General features: G+C 40.5%; 1 protein-coding gene across 3 annotated transcripts in view; it reads right to left on the bottom strand.

Moving 5' to 3' along the window:
* The window catches only part of mbd5 (methyl-CpG binding domain protein 5), a 56202-nt gene that overhangs the window by 28205 nt on the left and 3365 nt on the right, over positions 1-24632 (bottom strand). For 2 of the 3 annotated variants that reach the window (XM_086284768.1, XM_086284767.1), the window contains exons 2-3: positions 11421-12046; positions 4811-4913 (exon numbers count right to left, since the gene is read on the bottom strand). In XM_086284768.1, coding sequence (XP_086140894.1) covers positions 4811-4913; positions 11421-11533 — 216 coding nt within the window. In that variant the 5' untranslated portion in view covers positions 11534-12046. Of the gene's footprint in view, positions 1-4810; positions 4914-11420; positions 12047-18649; positions 18727-24632 lie in introns of those variants that run through there. The other variant, XM_086284769.1, reaches the window with a different exon arrangement.

Genomic DNA, 24632 nt, shown 5'->3' with positions numbered 1-24632 from the left:
TCTGGGGCTCCACGCAAGATCTCATCCCGTGGGGTCAAAATGATCATGAAAACGGTGAGCAAAGATCCCAGAACCACACGGGGGGACCTGGTGAATGACCTGCAGAGAGCTGGGACCAAAGTAACAAAGGTCACCATCAGTAACACACTACAACGGCAGGGAATCAAATCCCGCAGTGCCAGACGTGTTCCGCTGCTGAAGCCAGTGCATGTCCAGGCCCGTCTGAAGTTTGCCAGAGAGCACATGGATGATACAGCAGAGGATTGGGAGAATGTCATGTGGTCAGATGAAACCAAAGTAGAACGTTTTGGTATAAAGTCAACTCGTCGTGTTTGGAGGAAGAAGAATACTGAGTTGCATCCCAAGAACACCATACCTACTGTGAAGCATGGGGGTGGAAACATCATGCTATGGGGCTGTTTTTCTGCCAAGGGGACAGGACGACTGATCCGTGTTAAGGACAGAATGAATGGGGCCATGTATCGTGAGATTTTGAGCCAAAACCTCCTTCCATCAGTGAGAACTTTGAAGATGAAACGAGGCTGGGTCTTCCAACATGACAATGATCCAAAACACACCGCCCGGGCAACAAAGGAGTGGCTCTGTAAGGAGCATTTGAAAGTCCTGGAGTGGCCTAGCCAGTCTCCAGACCTCAACCCCATAGAAAATCTGTGGCGGGAGTTGAAAGTCCGTGTTGCTCGGCGACAGCCCCAAAACATCACTGCTCTCGAGAAGATCTGCATGGAGGAATGGGCCAAAATACCAGCTACTGTGTGTGCAAACCTGGTAAAGACCTATAGTAAACGTTTGACCTCTGTTATTGCCAACAAAGGTTATGTTACAAAGTATTGAGTTGTATTTTTGTTATTGACCAAATACTTATTTTCCACCCTGATTTACGAATAAATTCTTTACAAATCCTACCATGTGGATTCATGGATTTTTTTTTCACATTCTGTCTCTCACAGTTGAAGTGTACCTCTGGTGCAAATTACTGACCTCTGTCATCATTTTAGGTGGGGGAACTTGCACAATCGGTGGCTGACTAAATACTTTTTTGTCCCACTGTATATCATATACACTGTTAATCAAATTCACCATACCCAGGATGCCTTTTTCATATCTGTCTTTATTTATCAACACATTATCAATCGGGTCAAGCGGTCACACAAAGGTTGAGCACCTCCCCAATGAGAAAAAAAGTGAAGTGCACTGGCAGCACAACAACTGGTTTTACAAAGGAAGATAAAACTGATATAAAACGACATAAAGCAGACTGAAACCAGCACAGCTGCTGCAGACAGCTCAGCAGACTGCGAGTGAGAGTGAAGCGCATTAAAAGCACCGTGTGAATGTGAGAGAGCTTTAAGTGCTTTGGTCAGTACGACTAAAAAGGTGCTGCTGTAATACTAAAGTTTAGCCTATTTGTATCCAGGAAAAAAAAAACCTGACAGCAGAGATCAACTGGGACCTCTATCATTAAGGTTCCAGTCACATCAGAGCAAGCAGTCTTCTCATGACTAGTAAAAGAGCTAACTTGTCATCCAGGAGTTGAGCATGCAACCTCTGGGCAACACTTTCAATCTCAAGATCACTATACAGGCAACCTGTCTTCAAACAATCACAGTCCAACTCAGATTGACTGCAATCACCCTCAGATTGGTGAAGGTTTGCAAACAACTGCCAAATAATTTATAAACACAGTCCGATTGCCAACATATGCCTGAGTTTCACTTCTGCAGGGAGTCTTTGCAGAGCCAGGTTTTCTTTTTTTTTTTGTTTGCTTTTTAACTTCTTCATAAAATTCTAATGTCCATTTCAGTAGTTTCAGCAATCTCCCAGTAGGAACTCCATATTTACATTGATTATTATTCTTTAAACTGAGGTGATGATTGTTTGTCTCATTGATAAATAAAAAACTGTAGCTGGAAATGCACAGGAGGAGCTAACGGTGCAGAACAGGTTGCTCACAATAGTTGTTGGCTGCTTCAATCCAACACATTTCTTGGGAGGTGCAACTCAGGTTACAGCATAGGATTTTCAGTTATGTTGCAAGTTAGGACGTACATTTCCGGCAGAAGTCTAAATACTATAATCAATCTGAGTCAGTCTGTAAAAACGAGTGCAGACTGACAACTACTTCCTGCAACGCAACTCTTTGCAGTAGGGGACTAAATGTAACTGGTTGTATTCCGATTGTATCACTATATAAAAGAAAGGGTGTAGAACACCTATGGCTGCTATAATTTTATTAATACTGCAGGTCTGCAATCACTGTTTTCCTCAGTCTGATTGTAGCACGAAACAGAGTTGTTTTCATTACACTAAAGGTTAATATTTCGAAACTTCTTTTTTTTTTTAATGTGAACGACAAACACTGGTGTTTGAGGCTATTCGCAACGCTAATAAAAGGTCAACAACTGCCCTTGTTTGCCCAGAGGGATCTTTTAGGAATGATGACACCATTTTCCAGAGAAATTACTGGTGAGTGCAAGCTGATTTCATACCCGTTAATGTCAAATCTTAAACAAAGCTTGCTAAGGAGCAGCTTAATTCTCCAGCATAGGTTACTATAGTTATGAGAAGTAAACCTTCATCTTCCTAACACTGAAATTTCCTCACTGCGCCCAAATCCTGCTTCAGAGTGCAGGCCTCAGGTAAAGCCAGCATGCCACAACAATGCCCAGTCATCCGAGAGTGGCTGGGGAAGGATCTTCAAGGAATCGTCCAAGAAATTCCTGTGAATATCAAATAGTATTTTTCCTTGACATACCTGTGCAAAATCAGTACGCATGAAAAACCCTGCTTAAACAGTCCTCTTAGATCAGTGCACACAGAAACATAGATATCCACCCATCCATCCAGTCACCCGTGGGCTTCTAGAGCAACTGCAATTCTTTCAAGAGAAAACTGGGATCTCCTGTGATCATGGATTCACAGATAACAGTAAGCTTATTATCACGCTTTGCAACTAATCAGAGCTCCCCACAAAAAAAGGAAAAGAAAAAAAAGAAAGAAAAGAAAGCATGCTGTGGGCCCAGAATAAGGATGGTGAGGATCAGTTTTGAGGCCAGGAAGCTGCTTCCCCGAGCCACGTGACCACCCCTGAATATTATGTAAATCACATCCAGGTCTGGCAGCACACTATATTTTCCTCACGCTCATCATCTCTTGGGGCTGTCTTAACAGCACAGGCTGTGATGTACATAGACTAAATCGCAGATAAACATGGAGGCAGCGGCTCTCCCAAGCACCTCATGATATGAGATATGTGATATCCCACATCTTAAGACGGTTAAGATGTAAAAGTGAACTAATGTTTAAGACCAGAAAATGAGTCTTAAAAAATATTTGCATCTTCATTTTCAGATACTAAGAAGACAGCAGGGAGGGGGCACTCATAAGGGAAGACGTGCAGCTACAAAATCATTCTGATAATGGTGTGGAGTGTTGGGGACAAATTTAGCATCAGGAAGGATAATCGGTCAGATTACCCCGTGTAATGTGACCCCTCACATAACCCCAGCATTTGTAGTTTGGTCCTACAGAGATCAGTGGGTCAGCTTGGGTTCATTTCATACATCCTAAGTATGAAATAGGAGAGGATTATGCTACAGGAGAGCTTTTCCTGTATACTCTTTTATAATTTCACTCCTGCAATTCACTCTAAGCCACACTGATTTGAGTCTCTGCACACTTTGAAGAATAAAACTTCAGAACCACCATTCAAAGCTGTCAGAGCAGACAATAGAGGCAGTGGTCCTGAAAGGAAACTAGAAGACTCTAAAGTAGAAACTTTGTGACCATACATAACAAAGTAGTTTTTGGAGTTTCTCATCCCGTAGACTCCCAACTCTTCCATTTTGAGCCCAGTATAGGGGACCACCAAAACAACCGCCTAATTGGCATTATCGGTAAGGAAAACTGGAAAGACTGGATGCTAATGGTTTAGCAGCAAGTGAACTTTCAAAATAAGAGTGTGGGGAGTGTCCACTCTAGGGAGTGGCCTAAAAACTGGTTGCCAACCACCTCACTTATTGCCAATGGCTGCACAAACACCGACACCGTGGTCCAGTGACGAAGTGAAGATGCTTACTTTCGGTTTAGCAGCAGGCACACCATCACCTTTATACCTACCACATCCTACATTTTTGTGTTGTTTTTGTTGCATATACAAATGACATGACGGGTCTTTTGGCAGTGTTGCTTTAACAGCCCAAAGCACTGAATTGTAATGGAAAACGACTGAAACAGAGTAGAATCGAGTGGAGAAGGTACTAGTGGAAAAGAGGCATATGTAGCAGTGCTATATATGCCTCCTGCTTTCCTGTCCATTCTGTGTTTATACTGCACTGTAAAATAACGGCCCAAAAAATGCCAAAGATGAGATTTAACTTGTGATTTTGTTTAATAGGATAAAACTGACAGTTTGTATAAATAAATGTAATTTTTGCTTATACAGTTTGTGTTTTTCCTTTCTGCATAACAATAACTGAAAACTGTGATGGTGTTACATTAAATCTCTACTGTAAATAAAGGAAACAGCAGTTATCACTGTACACTCAAGTTGCCTGATGATTAGAGCTCTGAAAGGAGCCTGTACAAACAAACACCACACACCAGTTTAAATTTAGGGGTCCTTGTTTAGCCGTAATTTGTGGACAACAGAATTTTAATTTCCGTCGCAGATTGGCTCCTCCATCTTAATCTCTAAATAGCGAATCATCTGGAGCTCAGATTGGAGCAGCTGTAAAAATCTCACTGTGTTTTAATCAGAGCCAAAAGAAAACAAATAAATAAATAAATATACCTTTTGGAGGATGAGTGGGCACTCCAGGCCGCATTTGCAGGTTCCATCTGTCAGCAGGTAGGTCCTCACCTGCTCCAAGCTGGACAGCACCGAGCCACTGGGACTGCACACAGAGAACAACAACAAGGTGAGGCTGAAGCTGAAGCTGGCAATGATCCACAGCAAAAATGCTCCTTCTGGGAAGCTTGCTGAAACACCCGTTTGAAATAAGATTCAACATTTTTAGACTGGAGCTCCTGAACACTGATCTTTAGTGTTAACGTGGAAGAAGAAAAGAAACACGATGGACACAAACTTTTTTTTCCCCTTCTCTGAGGCAGGTTAGCAGCTCCTTCAGACTGTTTTTGGATAGTAGTTAGCATGAAATCAACCGCGGAGGAATAATCTCCATCTACATGTATTAAAACACCTGACCTGAACAATATATATGCACTTTACATGAAGACAGAAAATAATTAGATTAGATTAGATTAGATAGAACTTTATTAATCCCTCGGGTGGGTTCCTCTGGGAAATTCGATTTCCAAAAAAGCACAGCACCGACAGAAGTTACAGAATATATATATATATATATATATATATATATATATATATATATATATATACATATATATATATATACACACACACACACACACACACACACACACACACACACACACACACACACACATATATATAAATACAGAGACAATATAAATAAAATATATGAAGGGGATAAATAGAATAAATAGGAATAAAAAATAAAAATACAAGTGAATTGCACATTTCAAGTATTGAGGTCTATTGCACTGTTGACTATTTACAAAAAGTATTGCACAAGGTATTGTACAGTGAGGTGAAGAGGCACTACAGCTTAGTTGTTCCCCCCTCCTTTGTCCTCCTGTTTCCCCTCCCTCTCCCCTCCAGAGAGGAGTTAAACAGTCTGATGGCGTGTGGGACAAAGGAGTTTTTAAGTCTGTTAGTTCTTGTCTTTGGGAGAAGCAACCTGTCACTGAACAGACTCTTCTGGTTGTTAATGGCCGTGTGCAGAGGATGCCTGGCATTGTCCATAATGTCCATCAGTTTCTTTAATGTCCTTTTCTCTGCCACTGTCACCAGAGTGTCCAGCTTCATGCCGACCACAGAGCTAGCCTTCCTGACCAGTTTCTCCAGCCTGCATGAGTCCTTCTTTGCTGTGCTGCTCCCCCAGCACACCACAGCATAGAAAAGTACTCCAGCAACCACTGACTGGTAAAACATCCTCAGGAGCTTCCTGCAGATGTTAAAAGACCTCAGCCTCCTGAGGAAGTACAGTCGGCTTTGGGCTTTTTTATACAGGTGCTCTGTGTTGCATGACCAGTCCAGTTTATTGTCCACCCACAGCCCGAGGTACTTGTACTTGTTGACCACCTCCACCTCCTCCCCCTCTATCTGAACTGGCAGTGGACCTTCTCTGGACCTCCCGAAGTCCACAACCAGTTCCTTAGTCTTTGAGGTGTTGAGTTGCAGGTGGTTTGTGTGACTCCATGCGACAAAGTTCCTCACCAGACTTCTGTACTCCTCTTCCTGATCATCCCAGATACACCCCATGATGGCCGTGTCATCTGCAAACTTCTGAATATGGCATAATTCAGAGTTGTAGCAGAAGTCAGAGGTGTACAGGGTGAAGAGAAGAGGGGACAGCACAGTTCCCTGTGGTGCTCCTGTGCTGCTGACCACTGTGTCAGACGTGATGTCCTTCAGCCTGACGTACTGTGGTCTGTCGGTGAGGTAGTCGGAGATCCAAGCCACCAGGCAGGGGTCCACCTCCATCCTGTTCAGTTTTTCCTGAAGCATACAGGGCCGGATGGTATTAAAGGCACTGGAAAAGTCAAGAAACAGGATCCTGACCGTGCCTTTTCCCCCATGCAGGTGTGAGTGGGCTCTGTGTAGGAGGTACAGGATGGCATCCTCCACTCCGACATCTGCCTTGTATGCAAACTGTAGTGGGTCCTGGGCATGTTGTACCTGTGGTCGGAGGAGGTTGAGGAAGAGCCGCTCTAGAGTCTTCATAAGATGTGACGTCAGTGCCACCGGTCGGAAGTCATTCAGCTCATTGGGCCGGTTCTTTTTGGGGACCAGGACGATGCAGGATGTCTTCCATAGGGCGGGCACTCTCCCCAGTCGCAGACTGAGGTTGAAGACTCGTTGTAGCGGCTCCCCAAGTTCAGCAGCACACGCCTTTAGCATCCTAGGACACACCTTGTCTGGGCCTGCTGCCTTTCTGGGGCGAAGCTTCCTCAGTTGTCTCCTGACCTGATCCACTGTGACACTGGGAGATGTTTGGGAGGAGGGGAGGGGGGGAGATGTCTTGCTGCTGAGAGAGGGATTGGAGGAGGGGGGTGTCATGGTGTCAGGAAGGGGGGGAAGCGAGGGAGGTAGGAGAGTGGGGATTGGACTCTGTAGTGAAGGTGAGGGTGAGGGTGGGGGGGTTGTGGGCTGGTCAAACCTGTTGAAGAAGTTGTTGAGTTCGTTTGCCTTCTCCACAGTCCCCCCCACTGTGCTTTTCTTGGTGTTGTGGCCTGTGATGGTTTTCACACCATTCCAGACCTCCCTCATATTGTTCCTCTCCAACTTCTGCTCCACCTTCCTCCTGTAGGTGTCCTTTGCTTCCCTCAGGCAGCGTTTCACCTCCCGCTGTGCTGCTTTCATCTCCTCCTTCACTTTGCTCCTGAAAGCCTTCTTCTTCATGTTGAGGACAGCTTTGACTTCCTGTGTTACCCACGGTTTGTTATTAGGATAACACCGTACTGTCTTAGCAGGGGCGACCGTGTCCACACAAAAGTTGAGGTAGTCTGTAAGACAGTGTGTCGCCCCCTCTATGTCCTCACCATGTGGGCTCAGGAGCACATCCCAGTCATTATTGTCATTTACTTTCTCTTCATTTGTCTTTCCTCAAGGAAAATTGTGAAAATGTGGTTGTCTTAATAATGTGCTTCCCCTTTTTTGCTACATTTAGGCATAGTCAGGACAACATGAGCATCATAATGGTAAAGGAAAGGTGATTTAAGTGACTTAATGTGGCAAGGTTATTGGTCTGGGTATTTCAGAAACCATCACTAGAGTTTAGAGAAGATGACCTAAAAAACAGAAATTATCCAGTGAGCGGCATTTCTCTGGGAGAAAATATCTTGTTGATGTCAGAGGTCAGAGGAGAAAGGCCAGACTGTTTCAAGCTCACAGGAAGGTAGCAGTAACTCAAACAACTACTCATTACAACCCAGATGTGCAGAAGAGCATCTCTGAATATGGATCAAATTCTCCAGTGCCTTGTTTAATCTATGACATGAAGCATTATGGCAGTTCTGGAGGCACACATTATGCAAAGTGTATCTAATACTTCAGTACACTTCTGTGAGCCATTTTGTGTACAGAAGCTACGCAATCAAGTACTTTTATTGTGAAAGGATGGAACACATGCACAGGACAAATTCGGTTTCTGGGTGATAATTGTTTTTAATCTAGGCCTAATATGCCTTTGTATCTTTACACTGGTTAAAGAAAGGAGAAACTTAGACATATAGGTTATTATGCAATGTTCTTACTAGTCGCGGCAGCTTGAGATAAAATTAGCCTGCATGTGGCCCATGTAATAATAAAAGGAGTCATCCCTGAAGCAAAAGCATGCTTTCAAATGTAAAAGAACATCAGCAAATACAAGTGTGCTGTGACAGTATCAGGCCACGGTCACAGACAGGATTCTTTCCAACACCCAAAATAAACCTGACACCAGCCAACTGCTTCGGTTCATTGTGGTTGGTGAGCGCACGTGCCGGGAAGGACACCAAGTCACAGCCTACAAGGATTCGACTCATCGGAGGAGACCGACGAGTAGCAGTCGCTTTGTTAGTCATTTCACTGTCTGCAGCTTACCTGTGTCCGTGGGCTGATCAGTGGAGAAATTTGTGTGTCTAGTTCATGCCAAATGGAAACTAAATCAGGTGACTGTGACTGGACACAGGAAGCATCATCATCAAAGAGTTGCCATGCTTCTGCTCATCGATCAGTTAGAGAAACTCTACCCTGTGTGCACAGTAAACAAGCCTGCTGGGTGCTTTTTGAATTCAAATGACTGGGACCAAAACCTGACGCTTACCTTTGATACATGACATCAATCACCTCCGTTGTTCGTGAACACACTTTTAGTCATGATATAGACTAGGGCTGCACGATTTGCATGAAATGAGAATCACGATTTTTTGGCTTAGAATTGAGATCACGATTCTCTCACGATTTTCTTTTCCAGTATAAATATTTATTGCACTTATTAACTGCACATCAACTTCGTAACAGTTGAGACTGAACATAAAAACAATAAATAAACATAAAAACAACAAATGTCTCACGTTTTGTTGTTGCTGCAAAATGTTGTACTGCTTGAAATTCTGTCTCCACCATTGCTCGACGCTGCGTGTATAGAGCAGGTAGTGCAACAATAGAAAAAAAGAGTTGCGGGACGGCACTGTGTAGCGTTTGTCTAGGGTGTTGATCATTTTCCTAAATCCCTCGTTCTGCACAGTGTTGATGGGAGCCATATCTTTGGTCAGGTGATAAGTGATAGCCTCCGTAATTTCTTTGTGCCTGCGGGAGTTCGACAGGTATGGGGAAGCGCTGTATAAGGTTCCCGTTGTTGATGTTTGGGTGGTTGACCGGGACAGATTTTCTCCTGTCACTTTCTCGTCATCCCTGACGTGCTCTCCGTTGTTTTTTCCCTGCTAATTTTAGCATCACATGGCACAGCTTCTGTATCACGTAGTATAAGGCTCCGCCCTTGTCATTTGTTGAGCAGGAAGAGTGAGCGCTTGTTTTCATGCAGATTACGTCCCGGACCAAAATGCGGTACAATCGCCGTCTTTTTTTTTTCTTTTTTTAAAAAATCATTGTCATTTGGAAATGAGATCGCACATAAGTATGAATCGAGATCGCGATTTTCTAACGATTAATCGTGCAGCCCTAATATAGACTAGTGGTAATAATGAGCTGATAGATGTGGCGACAATTTTCATTTCTTCTTGACTCTTATAGGAACAAAATGATGCAATTTAAGATTGATTTAAAAAGACTGATACTCGATTGGTGGACGCCAGGGGTTAGACTTTCAGCCATTTAGCCCCACACATACACTCATTAAGAACATGACTGTCATGGTAATTTGGGGCAAAACAAGTTTGGATTTTTTTAATAATCCACACAGGCTCAAACATATACATACAGGCTCAAAATCTTTTAATAAGTGGTGCTGAAGGTTCTATGATGTCTCAACTTGGCTTTTTCTTTTTAGTGATCACAATTGACTAAAACTGGTAATTTCTTTGCAGCACGGAAAGGATTTGTTTAACAGCCCTTATTGGACTTACAAATGCTCAGAACAGTGGGGGAAGTCTATTGTAGCGGTCCCCAACCCCTGGGCCTCATCCGTGAGTCATTTGGTACCGTGCCGCGAGAGATGAGGCTCGGGTGTGAAATTTATGGTTTTCAGGGTTTTTATCGGTTTTGTATCGTCATTTTTTATTGTTTTTATCATTAACTTTGTTTCCCTGAGTCTTTTTCCATGTTTTATGAATAAATCTTCTTTTTTTGGTAATGGTACTGGCTTTATTTTGTTGTATTTATGCGCGACACCTTGAATGTCCGTGAAAATGTCGTCAGACATAAACCGGGCCGTGGTGCAAAAAAGGTTGCGGACCGCTGGTCTAAGGAACTCACTGAAGATCTAAGAAGGAGAATTGTAGATTTACACAAGTTAGGAAGGTCTAAATAACTGCAGACTCGAAGATCATCAGTTCAAACAATTGTAAGTACAAGTTATTCAGATGTGGAAAAAGACCCAAACTGTCACACAGGAAATTGGCTAGGATCTTCAGAAACAGCACAGAAACTACCAAGGTTCAAGCCTGACATGAACTGGAAACCTCTGGAACACCAGAGAGGGTGCCAATTGAGAAAGAAACCCCTGCTCCAATATAGACCTCTTTTTTTAACGTTTATTATGTGGCAAGACAACAATTGAACTTATATCGTTGCCTTGAGTTATAGTTGGAGTAAAGATGAGGCTTTCAAACCCAAGAATACTGCACCAACTGTCAAGCATGGTGGTGGTAGCATCATTCTCTGGGCCTGTTTTGCTGACAGTGGTAAAGGTGCACTGCACAAAGTGGATAAAAATCAAAAGTGGATGGATGAAACTTGGATTTCAGATGTAACTAAGTTTCTGAAATGGCCTTCCCAAATCCCCTATATATGCAAGTATATAGACAGTATAACAGAGCCTGTATTTATATATACTTTTGACCGTGTGTGGATTAGAGAAAATACAAAATAAATTGAAACTTGGGCACCCAGTACTTGTTTTATCAAGTCATTAAAGATGTATGCTATACAATCATTCCAGAACAAAGAACAGCTTAAAGAAATCATTAAAAGCCAGAAATTATCATGACATTCATGCCCATAATTAGTTTAAACATTTTATTAAACAGCTTTCAGTCTAAATGTACTGAACATGTGCAGTGGTTCACAGATATATTTCTCTTAATCTGTAGCCATGTTTGCTTTGAAATCTCTGATGGTTTTGATCTCATTTTCTTACCTTATGTACACGACCCCTCCACCATGCTCTGTCTTGCGCTGCCAGCCAATGGGGACCTGGACAGGGACGGCCTGCCTCTCATCTCCTGCCTCGCAGTCCTTTCCGCCATTCATTGCTCCGCTGGTTTTACGCTCGACACCTCAGAGGTATATATATCAGACATCAACCAGTGTCTTCGCAATGCGCGTCATGTTTGTCTTCCAAAGCCGTGGCCGAGGTGGCGATAGGAGGGAGGGTTCAGGATGATGAATATTCACTTCAGAGTGGGAGTGTGCTCTCAGGTGGAGCTGATGGGGGATGGGGGTGCAGGGTGGGTAGGGTGAGGCGAGCTCACGGCAGACCCTACCCTTTGAGCTGCTTCATGGCCACGGTGCTGAACGGCGGGTGGACTTCCATTACTGCAGCTCGTCATTCGGAGCCATCCGACTCAGGAGGGGAGAAGGAGGAGGGGTGGGGGGTTGGGGTGAGGAATCGGCTGTGCGTTGAGGGGAGAGTCGCTTTACTTTTAATTTTTCACCATTTGTCTCTCACCGCCCAGAACAGGCTCCCCTCAGGCGGACATGTTGCGGACCATGTTCAACATATTGGTTCCCAAATGCAGTTGGGTAGTGGTATTCCCATGGTTCCTTTGAGGGCAGAGGAGAAAAGACAGAGGTGTAAGAACAAGAAACAAAGAATTACACATCAAAAATATTTAACAGGCGTACAGCCCTAATAGAAAATGATTTCTTAGTTAACAAAAGCACATCAAGAGCGCAACTCCCCCGAAGGGCAAGGGCTTCAGCTGCAGGGCGTTGCATTGAAAAGATAAAGTCCGTTGTACAGCCCTCCCCATGCCCGTTCATGAAACATTATACTTGATATGGTTTCCTTCTTTAATTTTTTAAAAATTTTTTGTATCCAGGTTTAAGTTTTACCTTGGGTGCTAACAATGAAGGTCAAGGCCAAATAATTACCCAATCCAGGTACTCATGTACCCGAAGGCCTAGTATATTGTTGTGAAATTGTGGGTAATATAAAGTTTTTAAGTTTTTTAAAAATTTGGTGTCACCTTGACCTGATTTTCATGAAAATTAAATCAGCTTGAGCTGTTGTTGGTATCTACCATCACATAAAATTTGAAAATTATATCTTGTAAACTGTGAAGACTAAACTGCTAACAAAAACACAGACAGACAAACGGAACTAATTACATACTCCCTCTTTTTGGAGGGGAGAGTAAAAAGGTAATATCTAAGCCACAAAGCCTATTGTTCAGAACTAATTTAAGAAATTTAACCCCCATGATGCACTCTAATTTACTTTGGGGCGATACGGGGAAATACAGGGAATAACAAAACTCTGCAGTTATATCTAAATAATTTCTCGTGGCTCAATGGACAGTTAAAATTAGGGTGGGGCCACTCTGATATGTCGATATCAGTTGGTTCCTGACCCAAAAAGCTGGAAGAGATATCTGTAGCTCCTGGCTCTGAAAAGTGAAGCCGATGCAGATTTGTCTTACAACTGCATTCTATTTAATGAGCATTAGGAGGCGAACTCTCTGACTCTGCAAAGAGGACTGCCTATAGAAGTCTAGGGGAAGAAAACCCCTTGCATCTGTAGAGTGACCTCAGAAAACATTTTCCTGATGAGTTTATGTGCTCAGACACCAATTTCAAGCCATACTGAGTAAAACACTAATTTGACCTTGTAAATTATGGTCAAAATTAGAAACCCTGGCTGATTGTGACCCACACCCAGTTTCACACCTTGGCTCAGGCGATTAGAGGATCATCAGGGGGTCCTTTTGTCCCTCTTTGGGGGGTCACTCCCACTAGGTTTAAATCTGGGACTCCCCACCATTTGACCTTAGAACTGAAGAAGCTTCTCGGATGAGAGGTGAAACATCTTCAAGCAACTTAAAGAAGTCCAGATGCTTTTCTTTGCAAGCTCCTTTGACTACGATGACCTGGATGACTGAGAACCTTCACAGACATTAATGATGACTATTGCTATCATTCAGAGACCAAAGCAATTGTAAATGTACTACTAAGAGTCCGGGAATTATAGTTGACCACAGATTATAAAGAGTTCTTGGTCTATGAGTAGGATATTGAGTAAAAGTAATAGTAAAACCAAGGTGCATACTTTATTAAAGGTCTTTCACCTTCAACACAACAACAGCACCACTGCGCAATGCAAGGACAGTTACCCGTCAAAGAACAGCGCAAGCATGCCCGTCGGGGGAGCCTTGGTGCTTGCTGTAATGTGACATACATATAGTGGACCAATAAAAATGCAGAATGACAAGAAGTGTGCTTTTAATACAAGCAAAATCCACAAACAGTCTGCAAACATGATGTAGACCAGAATGTAGTTAATTTTGGGTCTTCAGGCTATGAGATGGAGTCAGACCGCAAGCAAAAGACTAGCTTTTAATGTTTAAAGCAAGTTTAAAGTTTCAAAGCTTTAATGTACAGATTACAAATCAATGACTTCACCAAGAGGGAGACAAAAAATATTAATTCATGAATACACGACTGTTCTTGACAAGATGAACTCCTCTTTGCAGCTCAGAAACTTGAGCCAGAAAACTTGAGTTATTCTGCGACCTTCTAAGAAATGGAACAGGAATTATAGCTCAGCTCTCGAGTCTCCAATGGTCCATGTCTGTAGCAAAGTATAATCAAGGTCTTAACAAAGAAAGGTGATAACCAGCATTGTGATACACATTAACTCTTACTGGGGTTTTACGTTTTGTCAAGCGAGCTAATGCAAAGAAAGCCTGGCTACTAGAAGTAGTAACATCTCGCTGCAAGAAAACCAACATCAGCTGTTTGGTACCAGAACCAATACCAGTATCCTTACTAGGAGTCTGTAGCTTAATCGCCTAAATATTAGACGAAGGTTTACACAGCAATTGATTGTTGAAAATGCTTTCATTTATCCTAACCGCTTTCATAACAACAGGTCTTTAATCTTGCCTCAACATTCAAGTCTATATAAAGAAAAAAAAAAAAAAAAAAAACTGCAGCAGTTTTGTCAGCTTCCCCCCGTCTCCCTATCAGACAGTAGGAGAAGCCCGTCAAAGCTGGTAATCAGGCTGAATAGAGCCTGTGAGTGATGGAGCTCCATGCAAAGCTTCCTCTCAGCCGCTGGTGCTGCTGACTCATAACTGAGACCAAACTCAGTGACACCACCACAGAGGAAGAACGGTTTAAAAAAAAAAAAAAAGAAAGAAAGAAAGAAAAGAAAGAGGTGGCAGTTAAACATACACAGTTTATCTGAAAAGACACGACAGCAAAAGGAGAAACCTCTGTTGCATAGTTAAAATCTAATTTAACATAAGTCTAAGTCTAGAGAAGACATCGTTTCTACCGTTGGGTTCACACTGGAGGGAAAAATGAATTATGCTTCCCTGTAGGAGCCCAGTGCAGCGTTGCTATTTGAAGACATCTTTGGCTTTTATAAATGCTGTTTTTTTGAGGCATGCTCTCTTGTATTATTCCCTCAAATTGGAAAGATGCAGACTCGTAAAATCATGGGCCTGATCTCAATCAAACACTTTTAAATTACCAACCACCGAGAGCTACTCTACAACACAAAAATTCATAAGCATGATTATTTTGTAGGGGTGGGGGAAAAAATCGATACTGTGTAGTATCGTGATATTTTGTTTGCTAATAATGTATCGATACAGGGACAGCAGAAATCGATATTTTGTTACAAAAAAAGTTTTTGTGGACTGGAACACGCTCTGACTTCAGAGCATGTTGATCCTTTTTCTGAGCAAGAATCCTGACATTCCTTCACTGTCCAAATGTATTTAACTTTTTTTTGGCAGCAATAAACATGACAGTTTACTTATTTTAATTTAAGACATGTTTTATTTTAATTAAGTTTAAAACCTTTTTATTTAATGTAAAATTATATTTTGTTTTAATTTACTTTCAAATTCTTCAGTTGCTGAAGGGGCTGCATAGTTTTCATAAATTGCATAGTTCAGAATAGCTATAATTGTACCAGATGGTTGCATTCAGTTAAGTTGGACTAGACTGTAATACAAACCGTTCAAGTTTGTCAACAATAAAACTGACTGAAATGAGAGAAAGACTGAGTGCGAGACTTTGATATTAGATAAAATGACTATTGATAAAGTTTACCTTTATGTACAGAATCTGAATATCGCAAAATATTTTTAAAAAATTGCAATAATATCGTATTGTGCGTTAAGTATTGTGATAATATCGTATCGTGGGATGTATGGTGATTCCCACCTCTATTATTTTGATCAGCAGTTAATCTTATTCGCTTAACACAATCCTACTCCTTTTCTTATTTTTGGTTTACCCTTCTTTAGAATTTCTTCTTATGCACGAACTAGCTTCATGGATCAGTTTTTTGGGATCATCTCTAAGGCATGCTGCAGTCATACCACATGAATTACAAAAGCTTACATAACAATAACAGTGTTAACAGTTACCCCCCCACTGGGGCAGGTCGATCACTTTAAATTCCCCCAAAATAAAGCCAATTAAAATTACTTTACGTACTGTTAGCTTATCGCATAAAAATAACATGTCATTTATTAGCAGACTGATACTTCCACTGCAGTTAGTACGTAAAGTAAAATGCATGTAAAGGAGTTAAAAATAAATATACATAACAAACGTTAGGGGAATCTGTTTTGTCTTCATCTAACTGAGCAACAAAGTATTGGTCGATTAAATTTTTAAATATCTGTACCAGTCTTGAAAATCATACATCATAGGCTCTAAAAGAGAGGCAGCTGTTAGCCTGCATCAAGTTTACAAGAAATTTTTACAGATTTAGAGATCTATCAGGTAGTGTTTAGCAGTGCTGCTTCACACCAGGAAGGTCCTGAGTTCGATTCTACCACGTGCCTGGGGCCTTTCGGTGTGGAGTTCACACGTTCTCCCCGTGTTTGCGTGGGTACTCTCTGGGTACTCCAGCTTTCTCCAACAGTCCAAAGGCATGCCGTTATAGGGGTTAGGTTAATTGATGATTCTAAATTGCCCATAAGTGTGACTGTGAATGGTTGTCTCTGGTTTGAGTGTTTTAAGTCTGCGCCAGATTGGCGACCAGTCCATGGCTCCAGCCGTTGGATGGACAAAGATCAGTTTAACTGCAAGCAGACAGTTTCCATTTTCCATTTTAGCTTCTACTTAAATTACTAAGCTGCTGCCGTGTAAAAAGTAGATGGAAGCAGTTAAAAAACAATAACAACCAAACAAACAAAACAGTTTTTTGTTACATTTAAACAATCCATATGGGTGGTTTGATTTCCATTGGCATTTCATTGTGAAAATACTGACGGTAATAAAAACTAATCATTAAAAACTAATGATTACTGGCTCCAAAGATTCGGCCACTTTTTATGTTGAACCCTGCATAAATATAAAATTTAAGGGAAAAAAAAAAATCAAACGTAAACAGGATTTTATCAATTTCTCTCAAACCACACATATAATTATTATGGACAACCACATTTGACTTTCGAAAAATGTTCTCTCAAGTCTTGGCAATCATGGACGAACAAAAAAAAAAAAAAAATCTTTCTCAAACTGATATCAAACTATTTACATGCTTTCCAAACTAGGGCTGCTCGATTATGGCAAAAAGTGATAAGTCACGGTTATTTTCACTGAAATTGAGATCTCGATTATTTGACGATATTTATTTAACAATAACAATGTATTGAATAATGACTTTAAAGATTGTCAAAAAATAATATAAAATAGTGTGCAAATACTGATAACAGTGCAAATGTTTGCAATATAAAAAATAAATGAAAAATGTAAACATCTATGTTTAGTGAACTTTGCAGTGTTGCTCTGTGGTGCAGCTACGACACTGTAGCAAAGTTTACACACTATAGCTGTGTCCCAATTCAAGGTCTGCACGCTTGAAGTACGCGCACTACGTACGGTGCATACTATAAGTACGAGAAGTGCAGAAGTGAGAGGCTTGTGAAATAGGACGGTATACGCTTCGTCGCGCTGTTCAGGTTGCCTAGCAACCATGATACTAACCGCGAGACAGGGAACATACAGCTTTGTTTGACAGAAATGAAGGAGAAAAATGTTTTGTTAGTCATTCATTTTTGTCATGACATCACTTTGATTAGTTGAGTATCTGAGGCTGAGACCACGGGACTGTAAAACATGATTGTTGGGCTTCATTTCTGTGCTGAACAGTCATTTAAGATTAGTTAGTAAATAACAATTAGTTAATGTTGTTCATGAGACTAAAGTCATCTCACTGTGGTAATGTAAATATAATATGGCCAATATTATAGTATTGTCAGATATATATATTTCAGATTGTTGTGTTTGTGGATATATGACTGACTTTAATTATTAAACATTCGCACATAAATAAGTGACGTCATATTCAGTACTTTTGACAGTTCACTCTTCGGCCGCTCCATCTTATTAGGGAAATTCATTCAGAAATGTTTAACGAATGAGATGTCACAACTTTCAAGTACAAAGTTGTTATGAAGTCTGTCACATCCCCCCCCCCTTTTTTTTTCTTTTTTTATTTATCCTTATTATTTCATTGTACTGTATATTGTTACTCTTATTTGCCTTGTATGTCTACTGTACAAACTGAACTGGAATGACTGACTGTTCGCTTTATACGTTCAATAAAGTTTGGGGGAAAAAAAAACCCTCTTCGGCCGCTCCCTTCTGCCGTGTTTTACAGCAAAATTCTCCACACCCACCGCCGCGCTATGAATTGTGGGATATATGGGACCACGAAGCGTGCACCGGACCACGCTTGATATTTGGGGAAATCGATGGCGCATTTGGAGTATGCATTTGAAGTACACTTCGAATTGGGACAGCAGTCGTCGCGTGGCGATGACGTAACCGCACTTAAAATGCGTACTTCAAGCGTGCAGACCCTGAATTGGGACACAGCCTATGTCTACTTGATCCACATCTGACTCCGCGAACCCACCCATATGGAAAAGAAATAGTAAAAACTTATATGATTTACTCATGAAAGTGGCCACTTTCTCATTACTTTCATACATTGTTTTAGTAAGTATCCAAAACATACAAGTTTCATTATATAATTTTTCAAGGGATCTTATATCTGTTTTCACTCTTATATGCTTTTCATACAAGTTTCACACAAGACAGATATAAACTTTATAAGATTTATATATATCTTTTCCATATGGGCATAATGTTTCCACACCACTGAAGTTTTTTTACCTCTCTTTTCAACCAACGGCAGTCACTCTCCTCTCCAAATAACTTCTGCTTAGCTTTCCGAGGTTCCCTCGGGTCCTCTTAATCAGCGGTCCCCAACCCCCAGGCCTCGGACCGGTCCGTGAGTCGTTTGGTACCAGGCCGCGAGAGTTGAGGCTCAGGTGTGAAATGTATAGTTTTTAGGGTTTTTATCGGTTTTCAGCGTTATTTCGTTATCGTTTACTCAGTTTTCCTGGGTCTTTTCACATGTGTTATGAATAAAAAAAAATTTCGGTACCTGTACTAGTTTTATTTTGTTGTATTTATCCGTGACACCTTAAAGGCCGGTCCATGAAAATATTGTCGGGCATAAACTGGTCCGTGGCGCAAAAAAGGTTGGAGACCGCTGCTCTTAATTGTTGTGACACGTGTTCGAAATGCAAAGAGGTGCGCTCGATTTCCCACACGGAGCAGCGCGAGAGTAAAGCACGAGGGAGGGGCTAATAATCGGCTCAGTCATTTTTAATGATCGTTGAAAGCCCAGATCGTAATCAAGATTAAAATTCGATTAATTGAGCAGCCCTATTCCAAACTACAACTTTCTACATGAAAGTTGCTGTCATTAGCAGCCATGCTAATGCACATACCAGTAGTATCAGTACACATCTGCACTACAAAAAACAGGGTACATGTGAATACAGCATATGCTATGCTGTCCCAAACAAATGCTGTGTTCTGGTAGACTGTAAAGCTTGAGGGCTACAACTTCACCAAAGATATCACAGGAATGGTAAATTTCTATCCACCTAGGTTAAAATCTACAAGTTCGACGTCTTCCAAGTGGTCAAGTAATGTCCTCGCTGTCAGCAAGGACTCCCAACCAGGAGGGTTAAGAAAAACGTGTCTTTTTACAGAGGATTTCCTTAAACCTAAAGTACAAAAAACAGCGGGAAAAGGAAATGAAACCCATTTTTGTGTGTTTCCTTTGCTGCTTGAACATGATGAAAGTGTGTTTTCTTAGTCATAGGTGACAGCAGAGCTGAGTTCCCGAAACATAACTGCACATCATGGCTGCAGCAGCTGGAGATACCACGTGGAAGACACAAGAAGTATGATTCACCATCTCGGGCTGTTTGTATTTTCTCCTGCCAGCTGTTTATAGCAGTGGTGGTCACGAAGAGAACAATGAGGAAGATGCATAAAGGCTCCCAGCCTTCAATAAAGCACACCTACTAAAGCTACCTCTACCTGTCTAACTCCTGATGTGAATTTGGGGAACAGTGAAGGTGCACCCTGCCACCTACTGCTCTGCCGGCTACATAGAGATGCAGGAGGAGGTGGATAAAACTGCTACAAGCTGGACTGTCTGAGATCAAACACTAGCAGTCAAACCAATGCAGTTGTATAAAATACACCAACTGTGGATGGAAAAAAAAAAAAGGACAGAGACACGTATTTGAAATTCGTTTTCCTACTTTGTCTCCTTAAACCATAGAAGAGAGATATGAGAGGAAATCTCTCAACTTATAGTGCATAAAGTTAGACCTCAAGCAAAAACTTGAACAGTGGATGAAAATAATTTTTTACTTTTTTCTTTAAAGTATCGCCATCCAGATTTTCAGAAGTGAATATTTGCTAAAATTAGGTTCTGTATGAAAGGTATATATCACAACTTCATGCTTTCTTGCACCACACTTTCCACTAGTGCGTTTAGTAGGTTAATTGTATTCTGTTTTATTTTCCATGAACTTTTTCTCTGTTATTACTCAAAGTTTTCATTGAAATCTATAATAATTTTACTTGATTGTATTTATTTTGACTTCAAATTTGTTTCTAGCTGTTAAAGGTATTACATTTGGCCATATGGTCATTTATTTTACTGAGCTATCAGGGCTGGTAAAAATAAAATTAAAAAAACATTAAAAAAACGGCAGATTTCAAACTATGTTTATCTACTCTGAGGACCTGTAACTGAAAGTATTCACAAAATGAAGGTAAATGTTGCAACCCCTTTTTAAATATGCCAACTCAGATTTGTATGGAAAAACCCAGAAAGGTCAATCTCACACATCCAAAAGTGCATGTACTTGAATGTGATGGGAATTTTACAGTTTGGAGTGAATCCAGCTGCACACGTCACCAAAACAGTAGAGAACAAGAAAGGGAAAAAGTTAATGTGGTACAAAAGGAAGAAATGCACCCTCAATAGGAAATAAGTAAAAAAAATTACAAACTGTTTTAGATAAGAAATCACATTAAAGAAAAAAAAAGACGAGCAGAAACACAGCCAAAGATCCTCGAGTAACTAAATTTGTGGTCCATTAAAGATGGCAGCTTATGTAAATGAAAACGTTCTCCGTCAGTGTCCAAATATTAAAGAATATGATCAGACAAAGTGGCCTGTGTGCATTTCATTATTAGGTCAAGAGGTAGATTTCTTTGCTTTGTTCATGCCTGAGCTGGACTTTCACTCAACTCTAACGACAACCTGTCTCTGACCGATCTTTAGTCATCGGGACAAGAAAAGGAGAAAGAGGAAAACCTTTATCTAGGAGCCGACAACATTTACTCGCCAACTCACAATTCAGGTCAGAACATGAGCTCCAAACGACTTTAGGAGCACGCAACGCCAGTTTGCCAGCATTTGGACTCTGGTAAGTTTGAATGGAGCACATAACCCACTGGAAGACTTAAGGTCTTTGCAGAGTGACAAATTAATAAAGCCAATTAGAAGAGATAACAGTGGTGGAGTAGTTGTTTTGGGAACTGTAAAAATCAAGGGAGCACAGTCACAGTCCAGCGGAAGCATTAAAATAGATGATCCGTTAGTCTTACTGGTATTACACAGGGTCTGACATAACCAATGGCAAAGTAAAATGTGCGTCTGCACAGGTTGATTTCAACCAATCAGTTCAACTGTAAAAAAACAAACAAACAACAAACAAAAAACTAGATGAAGTCAAACCCCATTAACAAGTGAGTGAGCATTTTCTCATTACAGGAAGCACACGAGGCTGCTGAGAGAAACTGGTGTGGAAAACGCAGCGGGAAGGCAACGCTGGAGGTTTGGAGCTCCACAGCATGAACCCCTCATCTGTATTTGAGGCTAAAAGTAGACTGAAAATTCACAATAAGCCTCCTTGTATTGTAAGGTAAAGACCCTTCAGTACTAGAGGGAGAACCCCAACAATCCGATGATCCCTACTGGGCAACAGTAGGGAGGAAGAACTCCCTTTGAACACAAAGAGACCTCCAGCATCCTGCTGTAACTGGTTGAGTGGTGAGGGGATAAAGATGCCAGAGTCTGCTTTTTATATGATGCTGGCTTTTAATTTTAAAATGAGAATCTATGGAAGAGCAGTGGCAGTGTCACGACTGAAAGCATGACCCCAGGTGAAGTGAACAATTTTTTCCCCCCAGAATAGACATCAGCAGGATTTTTTGTGTTATTCACAATTTAACAAAAAAATAAATAAAAAAATTCCTGGTGGTAAAAAGCCCACAAGAGTCTTTATCAAGCTACCAGAACAGCAAATTTAAAAACGTGAAAAGCATCTTTTACACTGCTTTCTTTGTAAAAGTCACAAATACGTCATCCACTCGTCTTTCTCAACAGCTTTTTTGTTTAATTTCATATTTTTGGCAGATGCTTGAATAAAAATCCCGAAATTCAGATATGGATGGTCTTTTGGCACCAATGTGCCCACCATTGATTTTAATCACTAAAGAGTTTATTAATAATCACAGAAACCCTTTTTTTTCATAAGAGGAGAAACACCCTTCCAAAGGTCTTCTCTATGCAGTATCTGACAAACTTGAATAGTCATGAATACTTTATGCATATGTGACTTTAACAACAGCATTTTCCTTTTGTTGTCCACCTATTTAGCAATAATTTTAAAAATGAAACACAAGAACAACACTGCATTTGGAAATTCTTAGTCTTTTCAGCACAGCTATTTCCATTATTGGCTTACTCTTAACTCACAGAGTTGGTATATAATAAACTCATTGAAGAGGACCAGTACAGCTTGAAAAATTGTTGTTGTTTTGTTTTTTAGGAGTGGTAAAAAGTACTTAAAAAAGCTGCCTTTATGCAAATGGACAGCTTGTTTAGTATAAATTTGGCAGATTTCTTAAAATTGCAGCCATCCTCTCTCTTTCTAGCAGAAATACTTGCATACAGAGATACATGCAGTGCTCACTCTAACTAGGAGCACAAAGTGGCCTCTACTACATTTATATATAATTATTTTGCACATTTTGACTATGGCATATGTCTGCATTTATCCCATCTCCATCTTAACAGGTGGGCAAATCTGAACAAAACGTTGTGTGATGTCACACACACAACAATTATTCACAAATAGATAGATGGAGAGCGAGAGAGATTTTAGAGATTTGTTATAAATCCATTTATTTTTCCTTTTGTACATACTATGTTTATTTCATCATTTCCTTGCACATGCAAAGCCACTAATACATCATGCATTCATCTTCCTCAATATCTTGTCTTTTATTTCAGTCTTTTTGGCATATGATTTAATGAACTGTCTGAAATTGGATTAAAATGGTCTTTTTATTGTTGTGCCTCATTATTGTGTTGTTTTTAACTGTTAGAATTATGAATATTGCATGTATGTCTGAATTATCATTCTCTGTTTTAATAATAATAATAATAATAATAATAATGGATACTTTATTGATCCCCATGGGGAAATTACTTGTTTTTCTCTGCATTTGACCCATTCACTCAGTGAAGCAGTGGGCAGCCCACTAAGCAGGCGCCCGGGGAGCAGTGTGTAGGGACGGTACCTTGCTCAGGGGTACCTCAGGGTAGCCGTTAAGTGGATTCGAACCGCCGACCTTCCGATCATGGGGCGACCACTTTACCTACTGAGCTATCCCTGCCCAATGTATTTCGAAAATAATTCTTTTTAAACTCTAAATTTTCATGACAGAAAAGAACATAAATTATGGAGTTGCTCATAACTCTCATAGTCTGTATATAATTAAGTTAAAAGGACCAGTTCAGCTAGGAAAAACAATGCCATTTAGCAGTTGTGGAGAAACATACCTCCATCCACATTTAAATAAAGCCATAGAGCACATTTTCAAAAATACTGACGTGAAAGTCACAAATCTCTCCTTGAATTGAATATTTATGGTTTTAAGTACACTTGTTTCAACTTTTTATTTCACTTTTTACTCTTAAAGATAAGGTCATTACAGAGCACCAGCTTGGAGAAACATACCTCCACAAGCATTTATGATGCAGGACACAAGCTGATAGAACGCAGCAAAAAATTTACCAAGTTTATGAGGTCAATGCATGAAAAAGATTATACCACTGTTTTTAGACGTCTTTAATTTAGGAATAGTCTGATGTAAAAGTCGCAAATGCATTGCCATAGCCCCAAACGCAATTACATAATCTTTGACAATACAATAAAATCTAAAATAAAACCAATAAAGTTATTCTCTAATACTTTAAGTGTCGCTGGAGTCTTCATGTCATCAGATCTTTGTCTTCTTCATGCACCTTGGAATTAGGTGAAGTTGTGCCAGAAAAATTTGTTGTATATCTACATAACAGTTTCCCAAATGTTCCTCACAGTAAGAACGACAGTTTCATTAACAAAAGTACTGTTTTAGTACATGGTATTAGCAGAAAGTTGGTGCCTGTGTATCGGTATTGGAAAAAGTACCCTAATTACAACAAAGTGAGCCTACGTCAGATGTCAGGTGTTTATATGGAGCATTTTTATTCTGTTTGGGCTTTTAATCCCATTAAAGTCTGAAAATTAGAGTCCAGGTAAACATACATATGAAGAGGAAAAATTACAGGTAGAAATGCTCTTACCCATTATTTAGATGAGATATCTGTGCATTCAAAGAACTACTTATTGTCATTTTTTTCCCCTTAATTAAGAAAAAATGTTGAGAGGGTTTTCAGATGCAGACAGTTTTTGAGAGTTTTTTCACAGCGAAACATGAAAGTGTCACA

Source organism: Aulonocara sp. 'chitande type north' Nkhata Bay, linkage group LG23, assembly GCF_057382095.1.
Source record: "Aulonocara sp. 'chitande type north' Nkhata Bay isolate Kocher_YH1m ecotype deep benthic linkage group LG23, A_spYH_male_GT1.1, whole genome shotgun sequence".
Lineage (NCBI taxonomy): Eukaryota > Metazoa > Chordata > Actinopteri > Cichliformes > Cichlidae > Aulonocara > Aulonocara sp. 'chitande type north' Nkhata Bay.
The sequence above is the reverse complement of the archived record's forward strand: the minus strand, read 5'-3'. Positions and strand labels throughout refer to the sequence as shown.